The sequence below is a fragment of the Patiria miniata genome, unplaced genomic scaffold, assembly GCF_015706575.1.
Source record: "Patiria miniata isolate m_02_andy unplaced genomic scaffold, ASM1570657v1 HiC_scaffold_16, whole genome shotgun sequence".
NCBI lineage: Eukaryota > Metazoa > Echinodermata > Asteroidea > Valvatida > Asterinidae > Patiria > Patiria miniata.
The window spans coordinates 8,991,014-9,013,154 of record NW_024037054.1 but is presented as its reverse complement, the minus strand read 5'-3'; the positions used below and the strand labels follow the sequence as shown (position 1 = coordinate 9,013,154).

The following is a 22,141-nucleotide window of genomic DNA, read 5'->3' as shown; positions in this document are numbered from 1 at the left end:
CATAAATTAAAGGGCCTTTGCAATGTATTTGTTTTCGTTTTCGAATCGATCCTTGAAAGTGCACCTTTGTGTCCATTAAACCTTAGTTTCAATTTTCGTTAAGAAATTTTGAAGGTATTTTGGTGCCTTTTTGGGGTTTTTATGCTAATGAAAATTGGCATATTCATGAGTGAATTTGTGATGTCATTCCGGGCAGAAATCTCAATGTTATAATAGAGTTAATTCAGCCCAAATAAGTTGCTAGAATTATGGATATTTTGGTGTCATAAATGTTCTTTTCTTTGGTGATTCGTTGTGAAAGTATATGACACTGAATGAGCAACCCTTTCTCACAAACTATGAGCAAATGCAGGTTAACAATTCGAACAGAAACTCAAAAAACAGTGTTCTGAAATTGCACCACAGCAACAGCGCCCTCAGTTGTCCGGAAAAGAATAGAATATTTTAAAAAACGTTTAAAAAGTGCACCTTTCAATAAAATTAACCAAAAAGGGATGTCAATTAGTTTTCATATATTTAAGAGGTTTAAACAGTTGCACAAAATGTGTTGCTCAGAAAAAAATTATCACACGGCCCTTTAAGACTTAGCAAGTACGCAGATGGTTTGTGGTTAAGATTTTGGCAGAAGTTACCGGATGGAGTTAAGAGCTTATTTCATAGATCAGTGTAGTGTCGCAGGTAATACAAGCTGCGCTTGCCTTTGGATCAGGGACAAAATAGTTTCTTGTTTTTGAAATTGAATATAAATGTACTGAGGGGTTGCCAAATCTGAGGTTGCGCTATGCTCACGCCCTCCGTCGCACCTGCAGGACGCGCGTGACACCTCGGTCGGTGCATGCACCAAAACTCTATATATTATAGAGTTTTATATTTGGTGATGGCTTCGAAATGTTGTCATTTGATAAATCTTTTGGAAATTCTCATACGCCAACCTATGGATGTATTTCTTCTGCATTCGAATCACCATGCACTTTTAGATCAGCAACAGCGATCGTCATGCTATTAGAGGATTTATCATGTGAGGTATGGGTAACGAATGAAAAGCTAATAGATAGCGATTGAACTTTTATTGAACCTTTCATTGAAGAATCTTTCTTTTGTCGTAAGAAAGATCATATAAAAATTGAGGTGCCTGATCTTAGTTACGCATACCGTAAACCTTTAACGCCAAAAGGTATCAAGCAACACAGCCCTCGGGCTGGAAGAATATCTTTAGTTTCCTTTCTCTTGATTGACATTTGTCATGGATAAAAATGCCTCTTCCTTGCGCTCACACAAGACAAGTTAACACAATTCTGTCTTAAACACGACGCTCAAGCCAAGACATAATAACACCACAGAGTATCGCATGTCTGTCACACGCGAGCCAGCAAGATTCATTCATCAATATCGGCTGTCATTTTCTTGTTTGATTTCTCGGCGTGGAACAAGAAATGCTACCACACATGCCGTTAAAGGTCATCCCATTACCCATTAACCCTGTCTTGCCGATCGAATACTGTATGATCCATGCGTCATGTGTTTATGACCTCACGGACTCCTAGTTCTCTGAGCATAGGATCTATGGAGCCGGCATGACTACTTCTAGCTGTTTGCACATGAAAATGTCAGGTATCGACTTTGCATTCATCACATGTACCATTTATACTTTGCCTTTATTTCCTTGTGCCCCCCCCCCCCCATGAAGAGGTTTGCATATTGCAGTCCACGAACTAGAGTTCTTTTAGTAGGTCTAACCCCGCAATTGAAACAAAAAATCCACCTGTTACTAATTACTTATTAATTTTAACGGACGTTTCGAAAATATGCAGACAGGCTTCAGTTTCCAAGCTTGAATAAAACCTCTTATAACAACAGGAACAAGCCCGAAACACTACTTCAAAAAACCTTTTAAAAGTGCAATGTATATCCTGCATAGTTTTGTGTATGGTTGTAACATTCGTTTTGCTTCCTTGTTTGAATTTTATGTTCGTTCACTCGATAGATTTGTGTGTTGAAGTTGAACGATACGTTTTCATTCAAAACAAAGAGAGTGTTGAATGTTACGTTTTCATAAAAAAGAGGAAAAGTTACTGATACCTGTCTCTTTTCCCCATCATCAGTTCGTTGTTGGAAATTGTTGGTATAGTACTGCATGCTGACGGTTCAAGTTGATGTCCTTTTCTTCTTGACCTTGGGATTTCACCCAAGTTTGTAACTGAAAGAAGAAACAAAACAATGGCTCATGATTAGTGGCAGATACGTTAATTACAACATCGTTCTCATTGACACGATCTTGCTTCGCAACGTTGTTACCAACCATGGATTGCAATATGTAAATGTAAAAGGTGACAATAAATAGCAGTACTTTAGAAAATAAATTGAAATGTAAATGTAAAGTATTTGGGAAACCATTCCGAAGTAATATATATCCGTAACGTTTGATTATTACAATCATGTTTTTCTTGATTCATCAGCCGGAAGAATCCATATTTAAAGAAAGCACGAACGACAATTTATAAGTCCGTCATAATTATACTGATATCTTTATAGCGTTGGTCGTTGACATTCCGGTTGGTTGACATAATGGCCCATTTGCATCTAATTTCGCAACTGAACTATTCTACTAGATATCTAGGTGAGATATATCATTGGAATTGTGTTCCAATCTAAATTATGTTCAATAGGCGCAGGTGCAGGACAAGTCGACAACCATTATTGATAATAGCCACAGTTAATAGTCTGCTCCTGTTCTGTCTTGCATGACCCTTATTCAAATTAATCTTTGGTCTCCACAAACATTTCCCAAAGAATTATTGAGTCCCCTAACAATGCATTGATAAAATGGTATTGTAGAAAATATGCATATCACCTGTCATAATGCAAACAAAGGAGTGTGTATTCTTTTATGTGACGAAATCCACAAGTCACTTATTCTTTCGCAACTTCATGTTGTCAGTGTTAAAAAATAACGCAATCCATTCGAGTAAGCGTATATTTAGAACCAAACACCTAATCTTTCGTAATATTAATAGAATAAACATTGAAGAATCCATCAATGAAACATTTTGAGACACATATTCAATTCCTTTTGTCTTCTCAAACAAAAGAAATGTCTAGCTCGTATCGGCGGCATCGGTGACATTCATGCCATCTTCAGAAATTTGAAACCCTTCATGAATACATGCACATCGTAAAAGTGTCATCAAGTGTCCGATTTACCAGCCTTTCATAGCTTCATCGCGGCGCTCTATATTCATAATTCTCATGCATTGAGCAAAATGGTTTTGTTCATTTCCCGCTTTTCACATTCACAATTCATTAAAATCGTTTGGTTTTGAGAAAAATGCAAATCTGGGTGCATTTAACTTTTCTCATTCAATAAAATATCGACACATAAAATATCGACACATAAATAGTTGTGTAAAGTAAAGACCTTTTACATTGCCCGTTTTTTTCGGGTTGGTCTAAGAAAACGTCAATATCAGAGCTTAAAACGTGCACTGTGCATAGAATGTCTTTATATTTAGCCAATGTCCCATTTTGGGGGGTAAATTATGCGAAGCACTATAAACAGACCGCAAGATCATAAATGTCTCGCGGACTGAAGAAAAATATCAGTAATGTGAGGCAGAATGTCGAAATAATAAATAAAACAATTCATTTTTGTATTTTACGTCATGCATTGTTATCCTCAATTCCTAAGCAAGCACAATTCAATATGCATATCGCACAATTTATTTGTAGTATCTCGTTGCTAGGGGAACAATAGAACAAAATGGTGCGCATAATGTATAGGAGCGTCTGGACAGAAGGGGTTACTGAAGCGAGAACCTCAAAAGACGAAACGCTAATGACTGTATTCCGTTCTGAAAAGGAATATCAAAAAGATGAATATGGTCGACCATTCATAAGATCATGAGGCCAAGGACGAGTATAGAAATGACAGTCACGTGACTGGGCCCAAGTTGTGTGGATATTAATCAACCGACTGCTTCTTATACATGAAAGACACCGGCTGTGATGTGAATCATTGAGGCAGATTGTGTTTCGTCTCTGATGTGGATGGGGTGGTCGCGCCGTAATGAATGGGTTTTCGATCGCGGCGATGGGAGAAATTACACTCATCTCGAATAGTGAGATGGAGGCAACGGGAGAAAGATGACTCCTATAGTCTCCTATTAGATCGCATACTCTTGGCACAATTTGACGCTGCAAATTCCTCATCTTAGAGGGGAGACAGAGGGGGAAAGCCAGGAGAAAACGATAGTTGAGATCAGATGACACCCATCGCATGACCGAATTGCAAGGAGTTTGCCGCCGAGAGAGAAAAAAAGTGGGATATAGAGCGGAAGGTCTAGCCTGGCATCGATCTAGCCGATGCAATATGAGCTCATAATCAATTGATACGGTTCTGAATTGATGGTCTAACATTACCCGACTCCTCATCTATGCCCATGGCAACGGCCGAGGTGATATTTACTGCAAGACAAAAGAAGCAAAAGGGAGTTTGCGCTGTTCGCGCTAAAACGGCATTATGGGGGAATGGCGGCACGAAAATTAACCCGCGGGGATTAACGGTGTTATCAGAAGTCTCGGAGAGACGGAGCAAAGTGCATCGGTCAGAACAGATAAAAAGTGGTTGAGAAGGACACACAATATAGCGCGTGATTACAAATCCCTTTGGAAATGATGTCAAGGTAATATGTTCAGGGCGATTACTATCCCCCAACGGCAATCACACGCAGGATACATCTGACTTCAAATCAAAAATCGAGATGTATTATTTTTTTTCTTCCTACAGCGAGAGAGAGAGGCTCAGATAGTCAACTAAGCCTCGGGCTGTGTGGGTGATTTATGCACGCGATATCGTGAACTTCGGTGCGAGAGCTCGTGAACTGAACAAACTTTTCCCCCTTATGGAATCACCGAGTTAGTGTGCGTGGAATGACTAATGAATTGCGAGGGTAGACTTTGGCAACAGAGATACCTGTCCAGCTGGACATCGCCGGCTAGTGATCGAGTGCTTCACCGTCATTGCCACTCGAGACTTACATCTGAGCAACACACCGTTATTTTCTGCTCGGCTACAGGTGAGTGTTGGTGCTCATCTACACGACTTGATGCAAGAACCATCCGCCTAAAGATGACATTATCCCATTCGAGGTTCTGTCAAGATCGGAGAAGTTGGTGAAATCTCTGTGAGTAATGTTTCGTTTCGTAATATGGAAACTGCCGGGACGGTGTTTTGATGCTTGAGAACATTTCATCAGTGTGACACATAATGCACTGAAACACATGTCTTGGGGTATATATCTGATGGGTTTGATAACCCGAATGTAAAACAAAATTACCGGCCGAATCCCCTCGAAATTTTGCAAATTCAAATATTCTGCTCGGATTTATGCAAGTGAAATTTTGATTTAATTAATGTTTAGTTTAGTATTCCTTCGGGGGAACGTATACGTGGGTTGAGGTTTGTTTAGTGTACGAATGCCTTTTACAAACTAGTTGAGAGGTAATCTTGGGATGCAAGTCAAGAGGTCAAAATGGCTGTTCATATGTTTACCTCATTTCACCATTAAGCAAAGTTACACAAAGATTTTAAAATGGAATCCATCCCCGGAACATAATGAAAATTCCTCCCATGAACAGGAATTGAATATCATTTTGGACCTTTCTGTATTATGTATTGATTTTTTTTTTTTAAGCAAACCTAGATATCTTAGCACTGTTTCATCGATATGAAGAATGACAGTGCATTCTTTCGATATTCTTCCTTCTTTCAAATTGCTAGTATAGTTCATTTCAAGTCGAATTACAATTTCTTGTGCTGAGATTGTTGTAATGGCAAGGTGGTGGGTAGAATACCATGAACCTTGCCTTGGATTCGTGATCAGAGTATTAAGCTGCTCGTTGACTCCAAATTAGAAACTCGTTGAGATAACATTGTGAGGTTATGTTGTAGAAGTGCAAAGTGTTGTTTGCAAAAAAAGGGCTTCAGTTCACTATATGACATGATCGGTGACTTTTGCACCCACCAAAAGGACCCCTGTCTTATCACATCGAGTGTTTTTCAGTAAATTATTTGTCAATTTCATAATACAAGTTACCAGCACGCTTTGAGACAAAGGGCTTCTTGTGAAATATGCAATTTAAAAAACTGTATTGCGATTCTTTAACCAAATTCTTTAAAACAAATCATCATGATCCTACAACGCAATGAGTCATGTTGACCCTTGAGAATTCTGTGACCCAGCTCAGCTGTTTGATTGTTCATATAACTTTGTGTGTGATTCCCTGAACAAGCGATTAGTTGCGAAATTATGTTATCATTTTAATCGTTTATTTTTAGTAACAAATATGCTGGTATCAGGAAAGGTACACATACAAGTTTGCGGTCATACCTGGGATTAACTGTACTTAAAAGGGCTATGAGATAATGCCTATATAATGATCGGAATAATTGGCAAAACAACTGAAGTTATAATTATAGCTGCCTGTTTGTTTCATGGCATGTATTGCGTGCACAGTAGCAGGACCTGCAGAAATACAAAGATTTAAATATTTAGATATTACAAAACCATAATTCTGCAACATAATCTAAATGTGAACAAAATAATTGAAATGTGTTTTTTTTAGAAAACAAATATTCAAGAAATAATTATGTTATTAATGGAGTTAGGGTGAACAAAACTTATAATGAAGGAATTGTGGTCCACAAGTAGAGAATTATACCTTCCAACTTGCTGTGTCGTGCTTTGAGTAATATTTGTACATATGAAATTTCGGCTGCTCTTGAATAATTTTTGTATAATAACAACATTTCGCAATATAAAGGGACTCTATCAAGCCAATGATATGTTAATTTATTTCTCAGTGTTCAATGACCTTCAAAGTGTCCTTGTATTGCCACAATACAATTATTCCATCATGTCTACATGTATGTAATTTGATTTTATCTTTTGATTATATCTTTTTATTCTCTCATCGTTTCAATCCCAAATCTTGTCCTGCAAAATATATCTCTGATTGTATCCCATGAAAATGACGGATGATGGAAATACTGCACAGCTGTAATTAAATTCTGTCGTGTGCACCAAAACAAACAAGACGCATCCGATTGACGTTGTGGGGGAAATTAATTACATTTTGCCAGAAATGATCAAAATGCCAGAATGCAGTCGCTTTCCTTATTTTAGAAATAATGTTTGATTTGGTTCGACAGATTCTGAGCATATCAAGAATTTGCCCAACCGCGTAACTCGTAGAATATCCTCAGAAATAACGTCTCGTGTTAGGGGTCGATTCGGCTTCTAAATTCTACTCCAAGATTTTTGAGGGAATTACATGTATGCGAGCATGTTGACAATATTTTCTAAAATTCTATAACCTTGCACAGTCTTGGGCCTAGTACTGTTCCCTCAAATTCTGGATTATTGAAGATAACCACAAACGTACTAATAACTTTATACGCCATTAAGCATGAAACCTTTGAAGAGTTGTCGAATCAGTCAACAATTTGACAGCTTTGAGAACTCAAAAAATAACAATAACAAACGAAATGCGTATCGTCAATATTCGTGGATTATTTGAAGTATCAGTACGCGGCGTAGCAACGACTGCTTGTCATTTACATCCCCAGGTGAAGTTGTGTTTGGTTAGCAGCGAATACTACGTATTCTGTTTGTCAGTGGACGATCTGTCAGAGCAAGTAGAGCATGACGTATGAACTCGGACATGTATCCGGACTGAGGGATCCGAGAGAGAAATCTCAGAGGATTTCTCTCTCGATAATTGCGGATGTGTGACACATTTAGGCAACATCTTCCCAAAGGAAAAACTCTACAGGATAACAAAATACTTGTAGACAATGGGGGTTCCTTTGTTTTTGATGATACATATTGTGTACAAAAATAAGAGAAATGCTTGGCGCACAAATTTCAGGCGAGGATTGTTAGCTTTGCCACAATGGTTGTCACTACACAGACTTCGATGCACCGCGCGCACGGTGCCCGAGCAGTATAACGAAAGCACGCCCTCTATCCAGATACCGACATACCGCCAGATTTTGTTTTTCGCTGCAGGGAACGTGGCAATTCCAAAACTGTCATTCGATGCAAATTGCAAGTGTTCCCTGTCAGTAAATTGCAATTTCCTGTTTTTACAAACTCAGTCGCTTGTGCAAATAGACCGGGATGGTGGCTGATACGCAAGACGCTAAGACGCTGCCTGTCCCTCATATCATCATTTTCTTTTCTTTTTTTCTCTCTCTCTCTTTCAACAACGATGTTTTCTTCGATATTAACGATTTTTCCTGGCTGTCTGTCATACAAACAAAGCGCGCAACTATAGCTGGTTAGTAACAATAAAAATCGTCTCTCTTTGTATCAAGCTAGAAGGTACCATAGCAACTGCGTTCATAACTATGAGTATTTCTAATGAAGGTATTAGCCTAACCAACTTGCATTATGAACCGTTGCAAGGATATTACCCGTATGCTTAATTAAGCCTGTCAGTTTCTTTGTGTTTGTGCATCATCCTATCTCGGTTATTTATTCTGGGTCCATGGATTGTCGATGGTGGTCGACATTATACCAGACTGTCGATATCTTGTTAATTTCAGTAGTCGTAGGCCTATTTCACAAGTTGACCTATATCATACGAACAGGGGAGGTTTGAGCGGAAGAAGGTAGGCCATATTTTTGTCATGCTCATTCGGCTATTCTACCTTGTTCACAATGATCATTCTTTCATCAAAAATTTTTGCTGTTTTTGTTCGAAAGCCCAATCAATAACGATGTACGAGATTATTTTCACATGAACTGAGCCATTTTCGTAGGACTGCATGTTTTCCCCTCAAAATTATTTCTTTGTTTTGCCGTGAGTTTGAATCGTTGTTTATGTATGTTCGTTGGGGCTGGTGTAGTTGCATCAAATTACTTTGTTAATTACTGGTTTCAAGTTTTTGTTTCGTGGACGCGAGCGCGGATGCATCGCTCAACCGATTTGTTTGACCAAGCTATTGATCGATGAATTGATTATGGATCGATTGATTTGCCAGCTGTCAACGTGCCAACCAACCCACTCTTTGAATAATGGGACGGATCTCGAACTCACTGTAAACATCTTGACAGCCAACTCACTGTACTATGAGGCTGTTCAACCCAAGAGCCCTGTATTCCATTTATTCATGCAGTTTGTGCTATTTCCATAATTCGTCCGTTCCCCTCGGCTCTTTTCCGAGCATTTGATAAGAAACTCGACACTTGGCGAGATTTCATCCAAATGTCGCCAGGGAAAGGCTCGACCATGCGCATCCGTTCGTCTGGAGAATTAAAAGAACTAATGTCATTAATAAGCACCTGTATCGGGCGCCATTGAGTGCATAATGGGTACGACATCTAGGCGACCTGGTGCCAAACAGATCGTGGCACGTAGCCATACTATCATGCCATCTCACAAGACATGCAAGATCAATTTGTTAAAGAGGTGTTTTATTCTTATTTACTGCCTAATTACGAGTGAGTCATGTCCACAGACTTGCATGTACTTGAACAAATCCGAAATTTACATTCGGTGATATTTTCTGGATTTTTTTTTACAGAGTTCACTGTGACTTTTCCAGCTTTATCGGACACCGATCTGACTTCAGAATCGCCATTGTTACCAAGAGACAATAAAGAACTCCAAGAATAGAGCGGGCGTTGCTATTTTTAAACGCGACCGAGCATCTATTCAAATACGGGACTTTGAATAGTTGCAGTATGATTAGCAGATCACGCCAGTCACTGGCGAACATCGCTCCGCCATCGTCACTGATGAGCGGCCTAGGTCATCGGCAGGGTTCGCAAGGCGATATCAGCCGAGCGCTCTTCGCTAAAGTCAAAGGAGTGAACAGTAACACGCGGAGGGGATCAGCCATGGCTGTCATGCAACGGGCTGACGAAACTGCCATCAAATCACAACAGGTGCTGGGGTTACGAAACGATGATTGGAACAGGTAGGTTACATCTTAGCTTAGTAACAAACAGGAAAATGGGGAAATTTAGCTGCCAAGTTTGACATTCTGTTGTAATATCGACGATCAGAGCGAGCAGCGGTTGTCAGTGAGTACAGCATAAACCAGGGTCTAAGGTCTGCTCTGACGTGCAGTAAGCACTTACGGAGACTACGACGTAGGAAGGGTACGTGATAGGAATAATTGGATCATAGACGGCTGTTTCATGTTTCGGTCTCAAAATTCATAAAATTCAAGTAAAAAGAAAAATGATTTTCATGTAACATTTAACCCCATTAAACATCTCGTCGAAGGTCTCCAAACAGAATTTGAAATATTCCCTCCTGACGTAATTTTTAACCCGTAGAACAGTATAACAATCACGGATAACCTCCATAAAACAGCCGTAGTGTCGAAACGTCAAGGTCAAAATAAACAGAAATGAAATATTATTTTCTAAACAATTGAGGGGTACAGGGTAGGATAGTTACTTTTCGAGTTGAAAGTTTTAAACTTCTTCCACCATGCATGATTCAATTTCATCAAATTACCCAAACTATCATGATGGATCGTGTGTACACCTGTTTCCTATATTCCCATTGGTCATTCCATTATCTGTTTGTTTGATCTTCAGCAGTTATACCTACAGGCAGGTTTTTATTATACCCATTCATTCATCTGCATGTTTTATCGCATCTTTATTTACATCCATGGTTAAAGTAAATACACAGGTACAGAAGCATCGCTGTTCCTTGAACCTTCGACTTTGCTCCGTAGTATAAAACGCCAGTTGAATTTGAAATGAAATGATATGAATACAAATAAGTTTTACCAATAACCATTTTTTTATTTATCATTTTAAAATAAGCTTTAAAGTGATTGGCCTTTAAAGAAAAAAGTATTCCGATGATAAAAATTCGGGGTAAGTTGAGTTAAGGGCAGAATTTGAGAGAGGAAGGGAACAGGCTAAATCTCTTCACTCGAACCTAAGGCAGTGATAATCATCAAAGCCATCAGACCTACCGAGCCAGGCAATATCATGCATAATATTTCCACTAATTGAAATCGGAAGTGACTGCCTGGAAGGATTGTTGATAATTGACTTGACAATGACCGCGATAACACTGAAGGTCTTATGCTATAGACATGCTAGTCAGCCCGAGGGCTAGTCTATCTAGTCCAGTCTATCTCCCAGTAATGCACAAAGCTCGATATCAAGTTGCATAAAACTGTCCTAGTGAAATCATAAAATATTTAGCTTAGATATTCCTTTGATTCTGTTTCTATTTAAGATTCAAGCAGGGTAGTTTTCGCATCCGTACAGACATGTTTACGTTACATACGTAGTGTGGACTTTCCTTTGTTTTCGTGTAGTTAAGAAAAACCTATGAAAAAAAACATATTTTATTCACACTGTGAAAACTCTTTCAACCCAATTTTTTTCTATGATTCCCTTTAGTGTTTCTTTTCATTTTGCCATAAACTTAACCCCAAAATGCCTCTAAACCTGTTTTCCAGAGAGGGGAAAACACTGTGTGGACGTGGGCAAGCCCACACAACGTCGCTGCTACCTGGTTTATGTGGACCTCTTTTGTTCGGAAGTCCACACAGTGAATGTAATGCTTTTACATAATTCGCACTACCCTCATGAGTGCTTAATTAAGTAAAAAGGTCACAATTAATTTTTTAATACTGCATGGGCAGAAAATAGTTGTATTAAAAACACTAAATTTTCTGCTGGGTAAACATTGCAAAATTGACAGATATGACAAAGAAATCGAATGTCAACGAAACACTATTTCATCATTGTTTCTTCATACAAGTGGATGCTTTTTGTGTCTCCGACAAAAAGAAAATAGTCCTCTCTTTTTTGGATAGAATATTTAAATAATAATTAATACTATATTTAATATTTTATTTAATGATAAAACGGACTCAGCTATCTCTTAATTTAATCTCTTTTCTATATAACAAAAGGTATTGTTTTAAAAAACGGTATTAATAGTTAATTGGATCGAAACAACTGACTTTTATGTACACATGGGCCGACCGTCGTTTGTTAATCGATCGACATGCAACAGTCGTGGGTATACGAGGAGCACGCTCGGCACTTATTTCTGTTGCTGGGATACTGAACGTCCCCGTCAATTTTGCGCTACACCCCCGTGGTGCATTGAAATTGATCATTCAAGTTTTGCCTTTTTCCTAAATCAAACATTTATCATACACTAAGAATCTAAAAGACAACGATATGTTTTTCCTTGATATGTTGTGATAAAAAAATCGAGATAGTGGCGATCGAAATTGCGCGATATGAATTCTGCTCATAGGTTCGATTGAGTGCTTACTGACATATCCAGGTTAATTTATTTAGCTGATATTGACAAAAAGATATTAAATAAAAATACCGCACGTCAATGTGTCTGTTGCATTTAAAATATCAATCAGTCGAGCCAATTCAGATTGTAAAACAGATAATTCTTGATGTGCTTTTAAGTAAAACAACCTTTAATAGTAATTGCAATAGGAGTGGATAAAAATGAATATACAGTTTCTTTATTTGATTTTTTTTTGTGCACTGACTGTAAATGTCATCAAGCAGTCTTTTTATTTCAATTATCCACTATGGTGTTTGTTAGCAGGTGTAGAAATGCACTCAGGAATGCACAATTTAATTTGTGCCATATCATGCAGGGGAAAAAAGACTAAAGATGTAACCAGCTGTGACTCCTTATATTAAATTGTCGCGTTTTTACTACCTGTATGTTTTGAAGCTTTCAGTTTGTGGAACAGCAGTTTAGTTTGTGTCATTTTCACTATTTTTCTTGGAAGTGTTTGTGCCAAGCTATTATAATATTTATAACCATTGAACATGCATGGTTTTAATTACCCAAGTCAGATATACATGTAAAGGATTTATAACCATTGAATATTCATAGTTTATTGTCCAATACAGGTAAAGGATAATCGTGTTAATTGTAGATTACTATATGTTCTGTATTGCATTTAATTTTCAAAGCAAACATTATTTTTCCTTTAAATTCTGCCGATGTTTTCAACATTTTGGAAGCGTGGGCACAATATTAATGTTTTCGAAACTTGAGCACATAGGCCTATTGACTGACATTTTGTTTGACGCAGATGACACTATGATATTCATTTACCAGCGATATTTTAGACCTGTGAGTCTGGTGGAAGACATATACTGTTTTTGGAAAGATTCAAAGCAAATACTTATTGATTACTACATATAGTGAAGGCGACTTATGCTCTTGAACATTAGGTTTGTTTGACAAATTTAATGATGTTTTGGCGTGTGTGTTTTCCTCATTACAGTGTACAGAAGAAGGTGCTGTCCATTTTCAGAGGCGGGAAACTAGCTCCGGGGGAATTGGACGATCTTAACGAGCAAGTCAGGTACGTATTTAAAACTTACTTGCAAGCAAATACCAATTATCATTAACACCCTGGAAGTCTCAACATTATAAACTTTCAAAAAATTAACGTTCTACTAACCTTGGAAGTAAAATTCACTCCAAATTGGTGGACCCATTCTCTAAAGGAGTGTTGCAAGTCCACCGCTCGTCCTGTCGCCATCTTTGTTTTGTCAGTCTTTACCTTGTTTTTATTGTCGAATTCTATTGGGCGATAGACATCGAAATATTCACAGCCAGCCATTTGCAGCGCGGGTATTATCGGGCTGCGGAATGTGCCATTGTCCAATGAACAATGAAAGCGCAACAAACACAGGTGTCCTGTATGCAAATTAACAGGAAGTTCTCGAACGTGATTGGATGTAAGTTGTTGCAGTGACCTTCCTTTGTTTGGGCGGATTCCGACTGTTCAACAAAATGGCGGTTCGTGTATATTATGTATCGTGACTGTTGTTTATTTTGTATTTGCAGGGCCGCTTTGAAATCAGAAATCGGTGAATTTATAACAGATTACTACAAGGTAAGAATGTCGTTACTCGTTAGTGTTTGAGAAGTTGAAGTGAATGTAATTATAAGCGGAAAAGCAGCCGTGGATTATATCTAAAAGGAAAAGAGAAAGGCTTTTGGCATGTGCAGGTTAATACTGCGTTTACCAATGGGGGATAATAGTACACAATAGAGAGACCAGTGTTTGTAGGAATATTTTGTTTCTGTGATATTGGCAACCGCTTTTTGGCCTATATTTCTGAAATCTTGACATCTTGACAAAATTGGTTGAATTCTTTCAGCGGTAATCAATTTGTATTCGTGGTTTATTTCCACAATTTGTATTTGATATTTTGTACGGATAGTTCATGAATTATACATTGGATCTCTCCGTCCAAAAACCTGTGAATAATTCCTTTTTGTTTATTTACTAACCAACAAATTAATGATGATAAAGTACAGCTTTCATTCACGTGAGTGCAATAACCACAAATCTTAGTAATATCTTATCTTATTTGGCTAATGCATGTTAATATAATTCATACCGTAGCAGTATACGATAATCAATATTGTGTGCATCTTTTTCTTTGAAATTCCTTCTTCGCTACTCTGTATCATGCCTGCAGCAAAGCAGCACATCCACGCAAAGCAGGCCTAACATTGTGTAATAGATTGTCGTTTGTGTATTACAGTATCACGTTGGTGCAGCTTACACCGTATGTAGCCTCGGTTTGTAAGAGATCGTGAACGGGTCGATTTCGTTCCGTCTCTGCGACAGACTCTGTCGTCCTTCGATCTGTTAGCATGCTTGGCTTGAGATGCTTGCGTGACTGCGACATACTCAATATATGATGGAAAATGGCAAATGTACTGTAAAATATGCAGTTGACGTTGTGCAGTGCATATAGGCCTTCCTTGTCATCGACAGTGATGAGACGTGGGTGGGGAATGGTTTTTGTGAGATGGATGTTTGCAAAAAGGTTCCTTGCTGATGCTTTATTCTTAATGAAAGCGTTTGGCATCCCATGTGCATTCAGTCTGTTTATTCAATACAATAGTCATAACATAACGTATATCTATACATGAATATCTTTAAATGGAACTGCATATTTCTTAGGATCGGAGTAAACAAGCAGCTTTCTATCATTTCTTTTCTCTCCTAAACGGTTCTTGATGAGAATTCGGGTCTTTATAGCCCTTAACAATTCATGTACCACTGATGATGTGGTATTATTCAAAATATAAATGATATACACTGCATATTTCGTTCTCGTCCGACGGTGTAAAATAAATAATGGCTGATACACCAGGCTGCGTCTTAAGACATGAAATCCGTGAAAGAAGACAACATTATTTTGCTCCTAATGAGATCAAGTGATCAACCTGCGGGTCCGTAGGGTCCGTTTATAGCAGTCGAGTTCTGATTGGAAGGGGGTGTTATTGACCCGCCTGGTGTTATTTCCAATTCATGTTTAATGAGCCGTTATTGGCCATGATCCGCCCACTCCCCCGGGGCAGGTGGCACCATTACTGAAAATGCAGTGACGGATTAGTATTTTCATTCTTTGCAAATTATTTTATAAGTTGCTCCCGTCTTTTCTCGTCTTTTATCTGTCTGAATCCGCATTATTTTTCCTCTTTTGACATGAACTGCACAATAAAATGATGCACTGGCAGGAATATTTGTTCGAGCGGGTAGTTACCATGCACGAAAGCTGAACGGGAAAATAATACTCTGAAATAACTTGAATGACCTTATTTCTGATGGTATTACTATTATTGACAAGAGGCAACTCCTTCAATTAATGAAGTAGAAATATATGAAGTGTCACCTTCAGTCCTCGGGCTATATCGATTGCACGTAGGCTAATAGGGGCCTCAGCTGGGAATTATCATGCGTTCGCTTGCACGATGCTAACTAGCCCCAAGAGATTAGGCTAGACTTGTACTAGTCAATCTGTCTGCATGAAAGGATTACGGCGGCGAAGCCAAGATTTTGATTACTATTCATAAACCATGTCTGAACTTTGACGTCACTCATAAACAGCGCCCTCTGTGGTACAATAATAGTTCAATTTATTGACAATGGCAATAATACCCAAAACATGATACTGACTGCAAATTTATCTGAAGTGTACGTAAAGCAAACAAAGAAGGGCGATTTAATATTCATTAAATTCGAGAGTTTAGTATTTAATACCCGCGGCCGTTAATTCCGTATGCACTCCATTCTCTCCAGACCAACATATCCTAACATTATGCACAGCTATAGCTGCCGTGGGTAGTGAAAGGTGTCCAGTACTTGACCTTTCACCAATGATAAGTAAAGTGCGCTTCAGTAATTCCTCTCGTAAAGGAGGCGGTACTGTAAACAAAAAAACTGACGTCTGACAATCTTGTTTCACGGAATACCTGCAAAGCAATTTCAAGGCACTTTATTTACAATGAGTACCACTACCATGCACATAACTAGTCTGCGTAAATTTGAAATATATGTATACCTTAAAAAATTACAAACGCAGGCTCGAAGCCTACCGTAAATTCGTGCATTTCCCAGATCGTGGTAAAACCTCCAAAATACCGAGGGATTCAATTTGCAAATGGCCGGAGGGCAGAAACAAAAATCACAATTTTGATTATTATTTGACTTTTAATTCACATTCCCCCCTTCCCAATTTGCCCTTAAAACCCTCACCGGTGAACTAATTTTTTTTTTTATTTCCCCCAAATCCCACAGAAAAACCTACTTCGACGAGGAATGGATCTGATGTACGGTTCTATCAATACGGATGACGGTGAGCACATTGACCTAAGGCTTGCTATTGAATAATGTATCAAATATCCACCGCGTAATGACCAGTGTGTGGTGGGTACCACACGGGGGGATTTCCCCCTGCAGTGACTTAGGAAATTATGTTGAAGCTTCCCTGGGCTTGTGGCTCTACGAATACCATAATGTTTTTTGGATGTGAATGTATCACTGTTTGTATCTATCATGTTTGGTCAGTAGCCTTGATGAAAACGTAATTTAATTGACTTTCGTAGTTTAACCTATCATTTTATTAGATATTTTTTCAATATGATTGAACACTTTTCGCTTTCTTTGGTTTTGCTTCAATATCAATGCTAACGCGCAGAGATTGATCTCGAAAATCATTGAGGAATAGGAGATATTACTAAAAGGTACAGGAGTATTCCCCACTGCAGTGGAATGCAGTGATTGAACAAAATGCTGCAGGCTTCCAACAAAAAGGAAATCCGAGAGAACGAGTCGTGTTATCCATACCAAATGTGCATTTTTATACGCGCCATGTAACGGTCACTGCGCCTATGGGTACCGCAGGGAGAAAGACATAAGATGCATACACATTGAACACTTACGCATCTCTTCTTTAATATCAACCTCTTTGATCACTTCAGGCTGCGTAGCGTCTTACATGCTACGCGTCTTACGTCTGTGATTTTACCCACCTGCATATAATTTAGCACCAAAAGGATCGGGCTATTGCTACAGCGAAGGTGAAATGCCCGGCGGCTTGACGAATAATTGCGTGGAAGGAAATCATTTCATCCAACTGGATTCGTGCTGCTGATGACAGATTGCAAACGCCGACGACTGTTTAAGACGTATGTCGTTAGTACATTCGCAACAATTTTGAATTTGTTATTATTTCTTCTCTCATTAAAATATTCAGGTCCGCAACTTCTGTCAAGCCTTGCCAAACAGTGGACCAAATTCTTCTGTGAAATCCTTCCAACGTTACGAGCAATATTCTGCCCTGTTCAGGCACGTATAATTAATAATAATAATTGTGTTCGATTTGCTACTGTGTCTTTAAGATGTCATTGATACACACCCCTTCTTCAATAAACAGTGCATTTCAGACTTGATATTATTTGTGATGTATTTGATGTATCGCATGCAAAGACACAGTTTGGGACAGTTCAGCTGACTTCAAGATACAACAATAAGCAAGTCATTTTTAAAAATTAACATTGCATGGTTTGATTTGTGCCTGTACCGATTATCGAGACATAGTTTAGTTATTCTCGCTATAGTAAAATGTCTTCTTCTTTTTCCAACAGACAAAAGGCCTGACAATACTACAGTTAAGCCTGTTGGGGTTTCGAGACCACATTGTCTTAAAACTGCACACTCTAAAAGGTGAGTTTTATTTATAAGGATAAACAATTATTGTAACCTGTTTTCTATTGATCATTTGTTTGCAGATTTTAACATATATTTATAAGTTTCCAGTAAGTTGATGAAATCATCTTGAGTGGTCATTCTGTGAAGCATCACCAACTAGAGCTTATTGACTTGACTAAGACTCCCCACATCCTATGGCCGATTCAATACTACACAGCGGATACACCACAAGCATGCAGCCAGTCACACTTTTCATAGTCCTTGTATCGAAATCACTGCGTTGTTTGTTTGTTGATTTTTATTCATGTTTGTTTGTTGGGGTGTTTGTTTGTTTGTTTCTGTTTACCCAGATGCCCTGTCAGCTGACAGATCAGCTGTTCCCAACGAGATAGTTCAGATGTTACTTCATCTGCAGAGTGTGCGTGAGAGTGGCTATCCATCCGAGGAGCATCTTCATATTGAGTCACTGGTTGCTAAGGTAGTCTGTCCTTACTTAGGAACCAAGGGGTTGTATCTAGGAGGTGACGAACCAGTAGTAGCAGCCAAGATACAACAGCCAATGGTGCACGACTCCGTACGGAGGAGACAAGGCAAGTTGAAATAATGAAGTTGTTTCCCCCAGTCCATGCATCACCACAACTGTTCCAATATAATCGAAGAGTCAAGTGCACATTGAAACAAGAACTGTTGTAACACGATAACAGACTCAGAGTACCCAAAAGCAGACAAAACGTTGCGCCTAACCGAAAAGTATGAAAAAAACCTTAATTGTAGACCGAATTCTCGGGTCTGTACTTGGTGTATCCCATTAAACAAAAATATACAGGGTGTAGCTTAAAATGGCTTAATCAGATTGCCCTCAATGCATCACCATACATGAAGTGAATGCTACGCATGTCCTGCATTGGACTGGACCACTTATATGTCAAAGAATCAAAAATAGGCTCGATTCTAAAAAGCAATATAGAGTGTAGCCTGACATTGTGGAACACTCAACATTAGGAAACTTAATTGGAAACTTTGCAGATCACTTGAAGGCTGGCCATACGGTCTCAACCTAGTTTGTGTTGCAATTTACCAGTTGTGACTTGAGTACCGGTATTCTGTTCAAAATGTTTCTCTTCAACTAGAGATTCAAACTTGTTCGATTTCATGATTTTTTTGGCACCATTAGAAAACGGCAGAGCACATCGCACCAGACCAACCAGCCTTCAGTTTACCGAACCACCGTCCTCTCGTTCAACCAGTGACATTCTGTCTTCACCCATCCGTGACACACCCACCATGTCCCCTCGGGAACATTCGGCAAGTCTCGGTGCTCTCCGGAGATCACCGAACTCCCGCCGAAGGGGCAGTCACCAATTGTCGTCATTAGAGACGCTGTTGGAAGATGAGAAGAAACGAAGTTACGAAATGACGGATCACGAGTGCTGATATCTTAAGGATTACCGTATTATTCTGTGCACATTCCATATGGCATTAGGCCTGTAACATTTAATTCGTAACAGGTTGCCGCAAGTTTATTGTTGTTTACTAGCTTGTTGAATTTGGCAGATGACGTCAAATGGTTACGTCATTATACAAGATGTAAAAACTGATTTTGCGTTACCATTTTTTCGTTATGCACATGAATTAATCATCATCTCACAATAAGATTGACTATCAAATATTTGTCAACTCACCGCACTTATTTCTTATTTTGAAGATGTTTTGTTTGAGAAAGTGTCTTTGCCCATCTTGTTTTTCGTTATCACTGTTTATGGTTGAGCATTATTCGCCCCACAGGAAGTTCCCTACGATTGTATGCTTCTTATGAGCAAAAACTTAGTCTCATATTTATGAGAGTAAAAGCATCATGGAAGTCAACCTGAATCGTAATCGGACAATGCATGTTTCAGTGCACACAAGCATTATGATTCCTTGAGTGATAACAGGCCTTTTACTCGCCCCCCCCCCCCAAAAAAGAAACACCAACATAATTTGCACTGAATATTATTATAGGCCTATATGCCTATTAAACCATACGACTTTATACTTCCAGTTCAATATATAATTATTTGCAATATTCTAAAACATATAGCGCTCTCCTCTGCCCTTCGAGAGAAAACTCTATGCAAATAACTACCAAAATTCAACAGTTATGTAATCACTAGCTTGCTAGCATTCATGTTCATCCATGACGTAGCGAGAGGTTTTTCATGGGGGAGGTTGGGGGTTTGCCATTGTTTTCTAAAATGTGTGACTACCCCTCCCTTCTTCCCCCTCCCCCTATTTTTTTTTGGGGGGGGGGGGTGTGAACTCCCAAATACCCCCCCCCCGTCACTATGCCAGTGATGTTTATGTTGCTTTACTGTTTCGGATGTTGTATGAAAAGAAAGGAAATTTACTGTATAAAGCTTGCTCGTTCAAATTGTTGTTTATGAACAAGAATTGAATAAATTATTTATGTACATTTTGTGAAAATAATGAACAATTTCTCACTTTAGCCTTTGTTGATATATGTTTTTTTTTCTCCCGCGCTCACATATTATATAAACATTAAAATATTTATGAAATAGATGTCAATTATTTTTCCAGTGAAATATAGGCCTTTGCCAATAGGCGTCAAACAACACGAAAATGTGGAAGACTACAGAATATTTGGTTTCAAAATCGTTATCCAATTTTCTGATCGTTACAAACTTTATGTTGGACTGGAATATAACATACCAGAGTGTAGGGTTGGGAGAAATTATTCGGGAAAGGGGGGGGGGGGGGGGGGGGCTGGCATGTCGAAGAGGAGGTTGGACAAGGCATCAAGCTTGAGGGCGCTGTATATAAACAGACCTTTTGCGTTGCGGTCGCCGCAAAGGGTGTAACCTTGGTGGAGCACTCTTTCTTGCTCTAAAGACTGATAAACACATAATCTCATATTTTTAATTTCACATTTAGGCTTAGTTTGTAGTTAATGTTTGCTTTAGAAGCACACTCACCCTCTTTATATAGGCTGATCAGAAAGTGCTGGCTTTTTCAGATGTCTATTTTTCTTGAAATTTCCAGATTCGTTTGCACACGTTTGCGTATCAAAATTTCAACATGACACTTAACGAAAATGATTATACATCTGAAAAGGCAGTACATTCTGATTAGCCTAAACAGAGGGTGAGTATGCTTCTAAAGCAAAAATAAACTACAAACTAAGCCTAAATCATAATGTGAAAATCAAAATTTGACAAAGTTCGACATGTTTTTGTACATGGTGGAAGTGTGGCCTTTTACGGAGGTAGGCCCTAGTCCAGTATTGGCCACATTTATGGGGCTATAATTTATAAAGCCCTGCTGTGCTGACTATTCCAGTTCCACATCTGTAAACACCGTCCTAGAGGTAGCATGACTTTACAATCATGGAGCTATAAAAAGACATAAAATCTTACCCAGAACAATGTCCATACCTGGACAGTCACTAACCAACAATTGTCAAAGACTTTGAAATGTCCTTCGTGTTTTCTCAGTACGTAGGCATGCCATTCATGGTTTGTAATACCACTACTGCACATGTACTGTAGCAACTTTAATTTTCCTGATAAATCTGACATTTTTGGACAGATTATCCATTTTAATGGTGGCAGAGGTCACTGAAGGGAAAAAATTAGTGATGTCCAGATATGGGAATCTTTCCAGTACGCCGAAAGGAAGTTGAATTTTGACAAGTAAATAGTCAACAGACAAGTAAACAGACTTATCCCGATGTACAAATGTACAGCGGCGCGTATCGCTACAGTATAGTCATGGTCAAGCTGCCGGTGTAGGTGGCGCTCTTCACAATTAACGGTGTCAAATACAATCTCGTTTACGTAGTGTTGAGCGGTACGCACTAACAATTACATAATACAGGAGAGAAAGTTACAAATAAAGTTAACCCTGGGGACGAAGTTGCGAAAAAGTTTCGGCGTCCGAATTTTCCCATCATGCATTGAGAAATCCCAAATCCTATCGCGATAGGATTTTGGAAATGGGAATCGTTATTCGTTATCCGTTTTGCTTTCGAAATAGGAAATTGGAATCGATATTCGTTTTCCGTTTAACTGACGAATATGGAAATGGGAATCGTAA

The 22,141-nt window shown here is 38.7% G+C and overlaps 1 protein-coding gene across 5 annotated transcripts; it reads left to right on the top strand.

Annotated features, from left to right (window-relative positions):
- Positions 1-4,627: 4,627 nt before the first annotated feature.
- Positions 4,628-20,519, top strand: LOC119722908 (proline-rich protein 5-like). Of its 5 annotated transcripts, none has more exons than XM_038193311.1 (9): positions 4,628-5,072; positions 9,587-9,982; positions 13,316-13,396; positions 13,885-13,933; positions 16,637-16,694; positions 17,595-17,686; positions 17,986-18,064; positions 18,400-18,639; positions 19,224-20,519. In XM_038193311.1, the coding sequence occupies exons 2-9, from the start codon at positions 9,747-9,749 to the stop codon at positions 19,481-19,483; spliced, it is 1,095 nt and encodes a 364-aa protein (XP_038049239.1). In that variant the 5' UTR covers positions 4,628-5,072; positions 9,587-9,746; the 3' UTR covers positions 19,484-20,519. The 5 variants fall into 5 exon arrangements, with proteins under 5 accessions (XP_038049239.1, XP_038049238.1, XP_038049242.1 ...); XM_038193310.1 differs by having other exon boundaries at positions 4,628-5,180; XM_038193314.1 differs by lacking the exon at positions 4,628-5,072 and adding an exon at positions 8,552-8,671.
- The last annotated feature ends 1,622 nt before the right edge of the window (positions 20,520-22,141 follow it).